We start from the raw sequence: 13,181 nt of genomic DNA, 5'->3' as shown, positions 1-13,181 counted from the left end.
AATTTAAAAAATTAAAAATGGAACTCCCATTTGACCCAGTGATCCCACTTCTGGGAATATATCCTAAGAATACTGAAACACCAATAAGAAAGAATACATGTACCCCTATGTTCATAGCAGCATTATTTACAATAGCTAAGATATAGAAATAGCCCAAGTACCCATCAGTAGATGAGTGGATAAAAAAAGCTGTGGTACATTCACACAATGGAATACTGTACAGCTGTAAAAACGAAGGAAGTTTTACCCTTTGTGACAGCATGGATAGACCTGGAGATTATTATGCTAAGTGAAATAAGCCAGTCAGAAAAAGACAAATACCACATGATCTCACTTATACGTGGAATCTAATGAACAAAATAAACTGATGAACAAAATAGGTCCAGAGGCATGGATACATGGAAAAGACGGACAGATCTCAGATGAGAGAGGTGTAAGGGGTACGGGAAGAGATTAACCAAAGAACACATATGCATATATGCATAGCCCATGGATACAGACAATAATGTGGTGGAAGCCTGGGGTGGGGTAGGGGCTGGGTGGAAAAGGGCAAAGGAGGGTGGTGGATCGGGGACATCTGTAATACTGTCAACAATAGAAAAAAACACACACACACAAAAAAGAACCATCATGTTGTACATCTTAAATCTATACAATTTTTACTTTAAAAAAACTCAGTTTCTTCAGGGAGAATTCTTACCTTCATCCACAGAATAAGTTGAGTCAAAACCGTAGTCAAAAGTACATTTAAGGAAATCTGGGCCCAGCCAGTGTGGCTCAGTGATTGAGCTTTGACCCAGGAACCAAGAGGTCACTGGTTCAATTCTGGGTCAGGGCACATGCTTGGGTTTGATCCCCAGTAGAGATCATGCAGGAGGCTGATCAATGATGCTCCTCTCTCACTGATGTTTCTATCTCTCTATTCCTCTCTCTCTAAAAAAAAAAAAATCAATAAAAACATATTTTAAAAAAAGATGTTTGGGACCTTCAGGGTTTGCGAATATCACATGCAGATGATGCAGAAGATGGGTGATGGGGTGGGGGCACACAGTGCAGGGTCAAGCCCCATTCTATGCGTCTTCACAACTTTTCCTCCAGTGTGGTGGTTTGCTTTCTCAAGATCTATGCATAAGTCCCCTCCCTCCTCCTCTCCCAAGAAACACAAAATGTATTTTTCAGAAAGGGTCTATTCTAAATCCATATTTAGGAAAAATGTTATTCTTAATGCAAAGGAAACACTCCTGCTAGACAATTACCCAATTTATATCACTGAATAGAAACATATAACATCTCATTAATGTAAGCTTACTTTTTGTTGTGCACCTACTGTAAGTTAGGGCCTTTTTAAAAAAATATGTTTTATTGATTTCTTACAGAGAGGAAAGGGAGAGGATAGATAGAAACATCGATGAGAGAGAAACATTGATCAGATGCCTCCTGCACACCTCCCACTGGGGATGTGCCTGCAACCCAGGTACATGCCCTTAACCGGAATCGAACCCGGGACCCTTCAGTCTGCAGGCTGACGCTCTATCCACTGAGCCAAACCGGTCAGGGCAAGCTAGGGCCTTTTATATCTCCATTTTGCAAAGAAAGGAACTGAGGGTCACATTGCTAATAAATGGCAAAGCAGGATTCACAATCAGGCCCACCTAACCAGTCAGTGTACTTAAACACTAAAGATTTCATGTACGAGGTAGAAACAACTTCATTGAAACCAGTGGTGAACTCACTATTTTCTACAAGGAAATTTATGTGAGAAAAAAAACTTATGAGAAGTTTTCATAAAATGGCATCATTGTCATCATCTGTACATGGATCTTTTGAAATAAACACACTTACTCATTAATTCAACAATGTTTCCTGTGTACCACAATCCAGGCATTATAGGTATTATGGAAAATGCAAATATGACTTCCTATAGGAATTTATAATCTATCGAGAGAGAGGAAATAAAAGACAAACAGAATTTGATGAATACCACAGGAAAGGTGAAAAAAGTGTTAGGGGTTTAAAAGTGGGAGAGATTGCCCTAGCCGGCTTGGCTCAGTGGATAGAGCATCAGCCTATAGTGCAGACTGAAGGGTCCCGGATTCCTGCCAAGGGCACAAGCCTGGGTTGCCGCTCCATCCCCAGTAGGGGGTGTGCAGGAGGCAGCCAATCAATGACGCTCTCTCATCATTGATGTTTCTATCTCTTTCTCCTTCTCCCTTCCTCTCTGAAATCAATAAAGAAATATATTTTTTTAAAAAAATAATAAAAGTGGGAGAGATTATAAGTGCTGTGGTCAGTGGGGAACATTATAGCAAACAATAGCAACTCTAAGAGAAATACAAATATAAGATTAATATAAAATTAAAAAATAGACATCTAATTAAGAATGTTAAGACCAAATAAGGGACTCCTCCAGCTGACACCTTCCCTACCTTAAAATTATTAATAAATTAGTTCCTATGGATTTAGATCCACTGCTGTAATCATGGCTACAAATTGCTGTTTTTATAGGCAGATGTGCAGGTCATACTCAAAATAACGTCCCCTCTGAGTGGATGGGAAGCATTTGGATGGTCATCTGGTCACGAGTAACACTCTTTAGGATTAGCGAGGACACTCGTCAGTGGTTCACTTTTACTGATGTTTGTAATGTGTATCAGTATGTTGATATCATTCTGCAGCCCTTATTAGATAGTGAACGACAAGAATACATCAAATGGTAGTCCACGAGCTGTTCACAAATATACTGACTTTTTTTTTTTAAACAATGATAATGTCCTTTGAAATCTGGAGTTTGTAAGTGACACAAAATGTGACTTTAATACGAACTAGCTTCCATCACATGTAACTTTCTTTGGTTAAGTTTATGATTCAAAACAGACACTAACAATATCGCTATAAATTTTTTTTTTTCCCCAAGTGATTGAAACTTATTTCACCTTGGACTACTTATCCCATCATGCAACGCTCCCCATATCCCCACTGTGTGGGGTGGAGTCGTAGGAGGGGTGGCAGCAGCAGCGGCCCGTGCATTCTGGGCATTGTAGTCTAGGGCTCTGGCCACCGTCGGGACGTCCACGAGGTGCGTTTGGCTGCAGCTGTGGTCAGTAGCTACCTTGTTCCCTCCACTTGGTCCTCCGGTGCTAGCTCTAGCGGGGGCAGACAGCCGCGGCGGAGCGGGATGGAGGGAGGGTCGGAGGTAGCCCGAGCCTTCGCGACGTTTTTGCGACAGCCGCGGCCGTGTTCCGAGAGTCCCCTCCCTCCTCCTCTCTCTGAGGAGGCACCGGCTGTTGTGCGGAGCTGCCTTTCTGTTTGAGTGTATGGGAGAGTGAGTGAATGAGTGAGTGCGAGCGTGCGTGTGAGAGAGGGTGAGGCGTGAGTGCGCGTTTGAGAGAAGGAGAACCCGCAGTGGCCGCTCGGCGGCTCCCCGCAGCGGGAGCAGAACGCGCGGCCGGAGAGAGCCGGGGAACCGGCGCCGGGAGCCAGCGGGGACAAGGGCGAGAAACCCTCTCCCCACCCCCAGTCCTCTCTCTCCGCTCGCTCTCCTTCGTCCGGGGGAGCCTCCCCGTCCCACCCCACCCCCCGCTGGCCACTGTCCCGCCGCCCCCCTGGATGTCCCCAGCGCTCTCGCGGGGCCTCCTCCAGCTCTTGCCGCATCAGTCGGCCCGGTACTGCGGCCGCCGGGTGTAGAGCGGGAGGGTTCCCGGGGGCTGTGGCTGCCGGTGCTTCCCCGGGCCCGCCCGTGTCCCCCGGTCCCCCGACCCCAGCTCCCCGGCCTCGGAGGCTGTGACAATGGACTATGACTTTAAAGTGAAGCTGAGCAGCGAGCGGGAGCGGGTCGAGGACCTGTTTGAATACGAGGGCTGCAAAGTTGGCCGAGGCACTTATGGTCACGTCTACAAAGCCAAGAGGAAAGATGGGTGAGTGTTTGTGTCTGTGCGGTGTCCGCGCTGGGTGGCGCTCCCGCGGGCCCGGGCAGGTACCCGCGAGGGGGAGTGGGGCTCTGGAGTGCCGGGCTCCCACTTCCTCGACACCCGCATCTGCCCTGCCAGCCAGGTTTGGGGAGGAAGTGGTATAAGGGATCCAAACCCACACTGAATCCTGCGTGCTGCCGCCTCTGTGTTCTACTTTGGTGGCTCATAGGGAAAAGGAGCCTCTATTCCATGGGCTGTATACTTTTCAAGGTTTCGGTACTATATTTTAAAAAAGAAATTCGTTATGAAACGTCAGCTTAAATCATTTTTTTTGGGGGGGGGTGTCGATTTATTATGGTAAACTTCTGGGGATTTCCTCACCTGCTTCTGGAGTGACATCCACCAGTCTGGAAGGGAAGCTGTGATCCTTTCCTCTACCAGTTTGTGATTGACTTATTGTCAAATTTGGATTTTATTTTGGGGAAAGAGAGCAGCAGGTACATCCAGTCTGAAGAGTTCCTCGTAGTAATCATCTGAAACATAAATGTAGCAATTGCTGTTTAGATACCATTAGCGTGAGTTTGACATAGAACAATGGGGGTTTGGTGCAGGGTGGGTGGTAGGGAAAACGGCAGGCACAAATAGGGGTTATCTTGTTCCGGCTGGTTCCCCCAAAATTTAGCATCTAGCAATGAACTTTAAATAGTCTCTTTGCCTTAAATATTCTTCCTTATTAATAACTTAATTAAGTCTATGACTGGTATTGCTCCCCATTTAGTTTCTTAAACAGGCAAGTGAAGTGTTCGTTTTTCCTTTGTCAGTAGATGAATGTCTTGTAATATTGACAAAAGAGAAGGCAATTCTTAGTGGAGGAAAAAATGTATTTAATGCCTTGTTTTCCTCTTGTAAAAACGGATGTTGTCTCTGTTGCCTTTGATATTATTGACAATTGCTGGAAAGATAATGTCAAAGCTTATTATATAATCTTTAGATTTTATTATAAACAAAGTAGCTTTACTTGACCATCTCTGTTAGTTTGCTTAGCTGCTGTTTAACAATGAAAATAATTGCTTTTTTCCCCAACTTAGGTAAGGGGGTATGTTTAGAACTATATAAGTACTAAAATATGAAACATTTCATAAAGCTGAAGTAAGTTACCTGGGGGGTGTGGAAGGGAAGCCATATTTATAACTAGTATTCTGGATATTGAAAAAGGAAGTGTATATTCAACATTTTTTTCTTAGATTTATTGAGATATCTTTCTAAAAAACTTAAAATGTATTCTAAGAGTCATAGAGTAATTCTAATTTTGGGATGTGCATTTCAGTGTTTATATGCAGCAGTAAAGCAGCACAGGTATCTGCAAAAGATAGGAATTTGAAAACTTGAGGCTCTGGGTACTGCATGTATTGAAAAGTACTTTTTAGCAGAATGAATAGTCTGGTGACATTTGAGAAATCAGTGTCTGAAGAGAATGTTGACTGTTTAATTATATTTCTCATTGAAGTATTACTTTGTAATAACACATATATTTAAAAAATTATTCTTGTCAACTTCCCATACACTATTTTTCAAAAGCCTTTAACCATCTTGCTATCCCCCAATATAATAATTTTTTTAGCATATTCATAAAACCCCCAATCCCATGAGATTGAACACTGTTGTACATTTGACCAGTCTGTCATTTGTTTTATAAAATTCTGGTGACTTTAAATTATTTTTAACCTCTCTGAGAGAAGCCAGGTCTGTTTTTATATGTTACCAATTTAACCTAATAAAATCTGCAAATTTAATTAACTTTGATTTTATGTGTTATTTAAAAACTATAATATTATATATTACCAAAAGGTACTTTAAACCACATTTTATATCTTATGGTCAGGTTTTAATTTAGGCTGAAAATAATTTTAGAAGCATTGTACAATTTAAAAATAGCTGAATGTATAGTATATGAACATTTCTTAGTAATTTGTGATAGTCGAAAAGTAATTGCATTTTGGGAAAAGATAACTTTTTTATTTATAATTCTTTGGGGTTGTTTTCCAGCAACCTTTAATGATTTTGTTTATAGGATGAACTTTTTAAAAAATGGATCAAATGTCAGAGTTTTAAAATTACTTAAAACAGTGTTTGTTTTCTAGAGGGAATACTTTTTGGGTTAACTTGTTTTTTATAACCTCAGTGGTAAAATACTGCATTGTATTTATGAGGTCCTTTTGATCTTATGTCAGTGAAATGTAATTTAAGTCCTGGTAAAATAAAATTTGTAGTTTGTAGTTGTTAAATCTTTTATAGAAAGTTGATGATCAAATAATTTTTCTAGTGTTGATTTACTTTCAAATTAAATTATATGTTCTGTAACTGAAATTTCAGAGTATTCTCAGAACCCAGACCTTCAAAAAGAGTCTTGAGATTTACAATAAAATGAAATGTTTTGTTTATACAAATTTGGCTATTGAAATGAATATTTAAATTTTATTTCTTTCAGTTGTCTAGAGAGCATCATAGAACATGAATTATTAGAAAAAAATTAGAAAATACACAGCCTGGAAGGTCATTTCTTTGAGTTAAAGAATTAGTAATACTATACTGCTAGTATACTGCACTTAGATAAACTCAGCATTTTAGGAATGTGGTGCAGGAAGAAATACTTTATTTGAAGCATGATTATGTAAATACATGGAAAAGGGACTTTTTATAATTGTGTTGATTTCAAATTCTAATAGAGTTAAAAAATAAATGCGCCATAAATCTTGGAAATAATTTGCTCTTACTATCATTATAAATGAGATAGTGTCCTTTGTGTCTGAACGCCAAAAGGGTACTTTAGTGAGAAGCAGGGGGATTAATTTTCTGAGTCAATTGTACTTTTTCTTTGCAGAATTTAGGCAACTACACTTATTTTGTTCCAAAGAATGGAAAACTGAGAAGGCAAAAAACAATTTATGTTTTTAAATTCTGAACTCTGGACATTTTTAGAATTTAAAGATCAATTTGGAATAAGAGTTTGATTTCCAAAAAAGAAAAGCAAAAGGAGTTTTCTTCTTCGTTTTTTAATCCTGACCCAAGGATATGTTTATTGATTTTGAGAGCAAGAGAAAGGGAGAGAGACAGAGAAACATCGATGTGAGAGAGTAACATCGATGGGTTGCCTCCTGTATGTACACCAACCGGAATTCGAATACGCGACGTGGGTATGTGCTATGACCAGGAATCGAACCCACACCTTTTTGGTGTACAAGAGGACGCTCCAACCAACTGAGTCATCTGGCTGAGGCAAAAGGAGTTTTGTTGTTTTTTTAATATATTTTTATTGATTTCTGAGAGGAAGGGAGAAGTAGAGAGAGGTAGAAACATCAGTGATGAGAGAGAATCATTGCTTGGCTGCCTCCTGCATGCCCCACATTGGGGATCGGGCCTGCAACCCGGGCATGTGCCCTGACTGGGAATTGAACCATGACCTCCTGGTTCATAGATTGAAGATCAACCACTGAGCCATGCTGGCCGGGCCAAAAGGAGTTTTCTTGAATAGGGTTCTTAGACTTCTTTAACCTATGTTCAAAAGAACAGATAATATATAATTGGGTGCATGTGTGTGTATGTGGGTGTGTTTGTTGTAAATATATGGAAAACTTTTATAGAAAACCAAGAGATTAGTAGGCAGTGATAATGATAATAATAGCTAAGTTATTGTGTAAGTACGAGGTCCTGGGCAGACTCCTTTAAGGTCATCTCTAATCTTCACAAGTACCATATCAAGTCAGTTTTGTTTTTCTCTTAATAGTTTTGCAGGTGAGGAAACTGAGGCTTAGGAAAGTTAAGCCAATTTGTCCAAGGTTACATGATTACTAAAGTTTCAGAGCCAGAATTAGAGGATTACAAGCAGCTCTCTTACTGTAAAGCCGTGCTTTTAACTATTATGCTTCATATAATTGATATTTTAAAATAAATATAAACATAGACATCAAGATTTGTTTTTTAGTGGGTCATTCTGAAAATATGAATGCTTTATCCCAGGACTAGTCTTTTCAGTTAACTGGTGTACTTGTTTTTTTTTTGTTTGTTTAAATATATTTTATTGATTTTTTTACAGAGAGGAAGGGAGAGGGATAGAGAGTTAGAAACATCGATGAGAGAGAAACATTGATCAGCTGCCTCCTGCACACCTCCTACTGGGGATGTGCCCGCAACCAAGGTACATGCCCTTGACCGGAATCGAACCTGGGACCCTTCAGTCCGCAGGCCGACGCTCTATCCACTGAGCCAAACCGATTAGGGCTGGTGTACTTGTTTTAGTAGATTTCTGAAAAGGCTGTTTTTTTTTGTTTTTTTTTTTTTTTTAAGGTATGTAGATATATGTGTATCATAACACACACGTATATATAAAGCATGTTAAGATATGAAAGTTCTTCATCTAGTAAAAGGAACTCAAAATTGGAAAGACTGGAGACCTGAGTTTGAGTTTACACTCTGCCTCTTGTTACCAATATGACCGTGGGCAAGTCATTTGCTCCTGTAGACCTTGGTTTCTTGTAAGATTAGGGGGTTTCAGTTGATAGTTTTTAGGATCTTTTCTAGTATTATGAATTAAGGAACTAAAAATTATGAATATGAAATGTAATATGCATGATTATGTAAAAACTACGAAAACAAAAATTTTACTTTAGATCATGGTTTACCTCCATATTTCCTAGCCTCATGGTTTAATGTGCGTTCTCATCAACTCCTAGAGAGAAGTTAGGAAGTTCACAAAGACGTAATAGCTACTTTATCTAACATGTCTTATACTACCTTAACATTTCTTCATATTTATCTCTTAAGATGTTGGGAGTTTCTCTGTTCCCACTCTGTGAACCATTCATTTGGTGGCTAGCACAGGGACTCTTCTGATTCAATCTGCATTGGAGCTTTTATTCAGTTTTATTTTAGTTCCTTAACTATGAACTTGGTTGGAATCCTTTATTTCTCCCAAAGGAATTTAATAGTTTTTCTTTGAATACTGTTGACCCCTGTATATAGATTCAGTTTAATTGAAATATTTCTTTAAATGTCAGAGTGCCAAATACAACATGTAATAATCCCCATCACTGGGGATTTTGTACGCCCAATAAAGAGTATTCCTTATAATCTTTAAAAAGCATGATGAAAAGGGAAAAGCAGAGTATTTAACTTTGACTTCTTATCTACTGTGAGTTGAATTTATCTGCCTTGGGTATCAGTGCATTCAGATCCACTGTTTAGGCCAGCGGTCGCCAACCTGTCGGACCTCACGGACCACTAGTGGTCCATGGACCACCAGTTGGCGACCTCTGGTTTAGGCCACTTAGAGGTTTCATGCTTATATTCCATTTTCTTGTAAGACTGGCAAATTAGTTTTTCTCCCAACATTTGAAGAAATCCATTCTATGTGCCAAGCACTGTCCAAGGTATTGGGACTAGAAAGATGAATAAAATATTCCATTATTTGAGGAGAGATCTATGGGGGAAACAAACATATAAATAAACTGTAGCAATTTAATAAGCACTATAATTATTAATACAAAGTGCTGTTGGAACATAGAGATGGAAGCCCCCAACTGCTTAAGGTTTTCAGGAAAAGCCTCTCAAAGATAACAACATTTTGTTTGACCCTTAGAAGATGAGAGGATCTCATCAGAAAGGATATTTCAAGAGGAATGGGACAATGAGGGGTGCTTTCTATTGTGCCTTTACAGAAATGGGACAAAGAAGGGTACTTTTTATTATGCCCTTACAGACCCCAACATTTTGTGAGATTAAATTTTTTTTTATTCCTACACCTTTCCTCCCTATTCCTTTTTGTTGCCAGCATTTTTGATCTGCTGCATGTGTAATACATGCACTCTACAAATGTTCCATTGTACCCAACGGACATGACAAAGTTTCTGTTATTTAATAACAGGGATAAATTTATCAGCATGCACTGAACACCTTTAATTGTCTGTGTGGCAGTTTTTCATTCACAAGAATGTTGAAAATCAAAATTCAAGGAGATTCTGAAATCCAAGTGTCTGATTTAAGACTCTCATATGTAAACCTGCCATGGCAGAACTCCATTTTGATTACAGTTCTGGATAGCAGACGACACTTCTTTGGCCTCACCTACATGAGGAGTAGGTAGACAGTCTCTTCTATGCTGCTGAGATGGTGGTGGCAACAGATTGGAGGGGCAGAATTCTCTTAGTGGGACTTTGATGTGTGAAGAGATGGAAGGTAGGGAAATGGCTTCTGGCATACTGGATTTCAGCAAGAAAAACAGAAATAATAACAAATTATTATAAATTATTATAGGCCATGTGCAAACAACTACTTTTTAAAAAATGATTTATCTCGAAAAATGTGTTCAGAATAATGATTTACAAACATTTGAAATGTATTCCATATGTAAGTTGGGAACTGTATATGCCAATTAGTGTTGATAAATGTATATTTGCCCCATAGCTGGTGTCATTTTTCTTACAGTGCCTTTTATTGTTGAATCCAATCCTCATTGTCTTATTATTCCTTTTCTGGGACTGGCTGCTGCTGGAGAATGAAAATCCTACAGTCCTTTCCTCCTTTAGAACAATTTGTAAATCCTTTCATTCACACCAGCTTAGATAGGTCTTGGTCATCTCTTTGTTACTGATTTTTTGTTTGTTGTTTGTTTTTAGAGATCTCTTGTCACCTCAAGGCATTTCTTGATGTTGTCACTAAAAAGTGACTTTCACCTGTTATTTTGATCTTGAGACTTGAAGGCCCTTGAGTATAGTGATTCTTAATATTCTTTAGTATAGTTATTGTCAAAGTCACAAAATCAGTTCCTGCTATAGCAAGCTGCCTTCAGTAATGGAATTATGTCATGTCCATCAGATGTGTTATGGCAGAGATAATGTTGCGAACTGCTTTTTAAAAATTGAGATACATTACATACCATAAAATTTGCCCTTTTAAATTGTGCACATATATTCATAAGGCTGTGCAGTTATCACCACTATCTAATTCTATACTTTTTTTTTTGAAATTTGGAAGATGTTTAATAACAAAAGGTGCCTAGAAGCCTATGGGGAAAGATCTCAAGAAACATTATGACAGAATCATATACATAATAGACACTCCATAAATTCCAATGAAATTAACAAATGAGTGAACTATGTTTTCATTACGATTTCTGAAATTTAGGGAGATACTAATTCTCCCGGAAAATAAACCTTATGCCCATCAGCAGTCATTCCACATTGCCGCTCTTCCAGCTCCTGGCAACCATTAATCTATTTTCTGTCTATGGATTTGTCTGTTCTGGACATTTCATATAAATGGAATCATATAATATGTATTGGCCTTTTATGCCTTTTACTTAACATGTTTTCAGGGACTGTGTATGTTGTGCATGTATCAGTATTTCATTCTTTTTATGGTTGAATAATATTGCATTGTATGGATATACCTCATTTTTTAAATCCATTCATCAATTGGTGGGCATTTGAATTGTGTTTTATTTGAAGTCCACATCCTTTAATGAAACAAAAACATATAAATAGAAACAAAGGTAAATTAAATATTATCACATTTGTTTACACCACTATCTAGTTCAGTGGTTCTCAACCTTTCTAATGCCGCAACCCTTTAATACAGTTCCTCATGTTGTGGTGACCCCCAACCATAAAATTATTTTCGTTGCTACTTCATAACTGTAATTTTGCTACCATTATGAATCGTAATGTAAATATCTGTGTTTTCCGATGGTCTTAGGCGACCCTGCTAGTGGTTCAGGTAACAATTTAGGGGCTAGGAAAGAGATAAAACAAAATACATTTCTACCATGTCTATTCTATATTTTGTAGAGCTGTGCTCACAGACAGTTTCTTTTACCATACTTCTCCACTGTGTGGGAATTCTGTTGTATATAAAGTTGAACCAGCTCAAAAGCTGAGAGAGACTAGTAATATAGGATCTGTATCCTGGTGCATTGTCATACAATTCAAAAAATGGTGCGGCTACCAGCTTGTAATTTTTAGGGACTGCAAACAAGGCTTTTTCTTGAAGTTGAACCAAAAACAACTTACGTTCCTTTGGTTTTATATTATGTGCAGGAATATATGGATAGTGAAGAGGTTCAAAATTTGGTCTCCACCAGTTACTAATGCAGTCTTCAATGACCCAGTCTTGTAGGACTCCATCCTGAATGCCGAGTATCTCTGTCATTAAGCATTTTAGTCCTTCATCTTCATCTTCCTTTGGTAGCTTGAAGAAAATTGTTCCCAGTGTAACAGTAACATATGGTAGCCAATGCTCATGTAGAATCAGAACCCCTTCTACAGTTCTCATCCAGTTTTATCAAATTCCTCCCTCATGCGTTGAAATCTGGCTGCCACAGAGATGCCCTTCTCATAGAGGGGCTCTTTTGTACCAAAAGTATAATTAGTAAGAGGGTACAGGTTAGTAAGGTGGTACGCCCCAAGTGAGGGGCTTGGTCTGCTGGATGTACTTGTTGCTGAACTGGTTGAGGACCTCCCCATCCCCTGGAAACAGCTGGTTTGTGAGCAATTGGGTGGCACCACAGACATGCTGCCGAGCACTGGTGGTGAGCAGAAAGGGAGAGTGGTGGGAGACTATCCTTACTATCTGTGTCTTACTCAGCAGCTGCCAATTTTCATGAAAACGAGCACTAGAGGAGCTGTTCGTACTTTTTGGCTCTCCTATATAATAAAAGGCTAATATGCAAATTAACTGAACGGCAGAACGACCTGTCACTATAACGCACACTGACCACCAGGGGGCAGACGCTCAATGCAGTAGCGGGCTCATGGCTGGTGAGCGCAGCGGCAGTGGCGGGAGCCTCTCCCGCCTCTGCGGCAGTGCTAAGGATGACCGATTGCCAGCTTGGAGCAGGCCTTAGCCATCAGTTGGATATCACCCAAGGGCTCCCGGACTGCGAGAGGGCACAGGCTGGGCTGAGGGACCCCCACTTCAGTGCACAAATTTTGTGCACTGGGCCTCTAGTCATAAATAATGCTTCTGTGAACCTTCATGTACTCGTTGAACCTTCATGTGTTATGTGGACAAGTTTTAATTTCTCTTGGGTATATATCCAGGTATGGAATTATGATACTTCTGTGTTTAGCTTTTTGAGAAATTACCAAAATTTTTCAAAGTGGCTGGAGAAACACTTTTGAGTACCTTTACCTTGACTTTGTTTTAGGATCAAGATCTTTGTCCTTTGTCTATAAGACCCAACTAGCCTTCCTATTGCTAGGACAGTGTTCACACTTTATA

At 39.4% G+C, this 13,181-nt stretch overlaps 1 protein-coding gene and 1 pseudogene across 5 annotated transcripts in view; one reads left to right on the top strand and one right to left on the bottom strand.

Moving 5' to 3' along the window:
* Positions 1-2,993: 2,993 nt before the first annotated feature.
* The window catches only part of CDK8 (cyclin dependent kinase 8), a gene marked incomplete at its 3' end in the record, with an annotated part of 181,582 nt that continues 171,394 nt past the window's right edge, over positions 2,994-13,181 (top strand). For 3 of the 4 annotated variants that reach the window (XM_080659948.1, XM_080659947.1, XM_080659946.1), the window contains exon 1: positions 3,264-3,914. In XM_080659948.1, coding sequence (XP_080516074.1) covers positions 3,787-3,914 — 128 coding nt within the window. In that variant the 5' untranslated portion in view covers positions 3,264-3,786. Of the gene's footprint in view, positions 3,098-3,263; positions 3,915-13,181 lie in introns of those variants that run through there. The other variant, XM_080659949.1, reaches the window with a different exon arrangement.
* On the bottom strand, positions 11,694-12,472 carry LOC308243311 (cleavage and polyadenylation specificity factor subunit 5-like; annotated as a pseudogene). The gene has a single exon. The product of its transcript is annotated as a cleavage and polyadenylation specificity factor subunit 5-like (transcript).

Source organism: Plecotus auritus, assembly GCF_963455305.1.
Source record: "Plecotus auritus genome assembly, chromosome: 3".
Taxonomy (NCBI): Eukaryota; Metazoa; Chordata; class Mammalia; order Chiroptera; family Vespertilionidae; genus Plecotus; species Plecotus auritus.
This window is presented reverse-complemented; position numbering and strand designations above follow the sequence as displayed.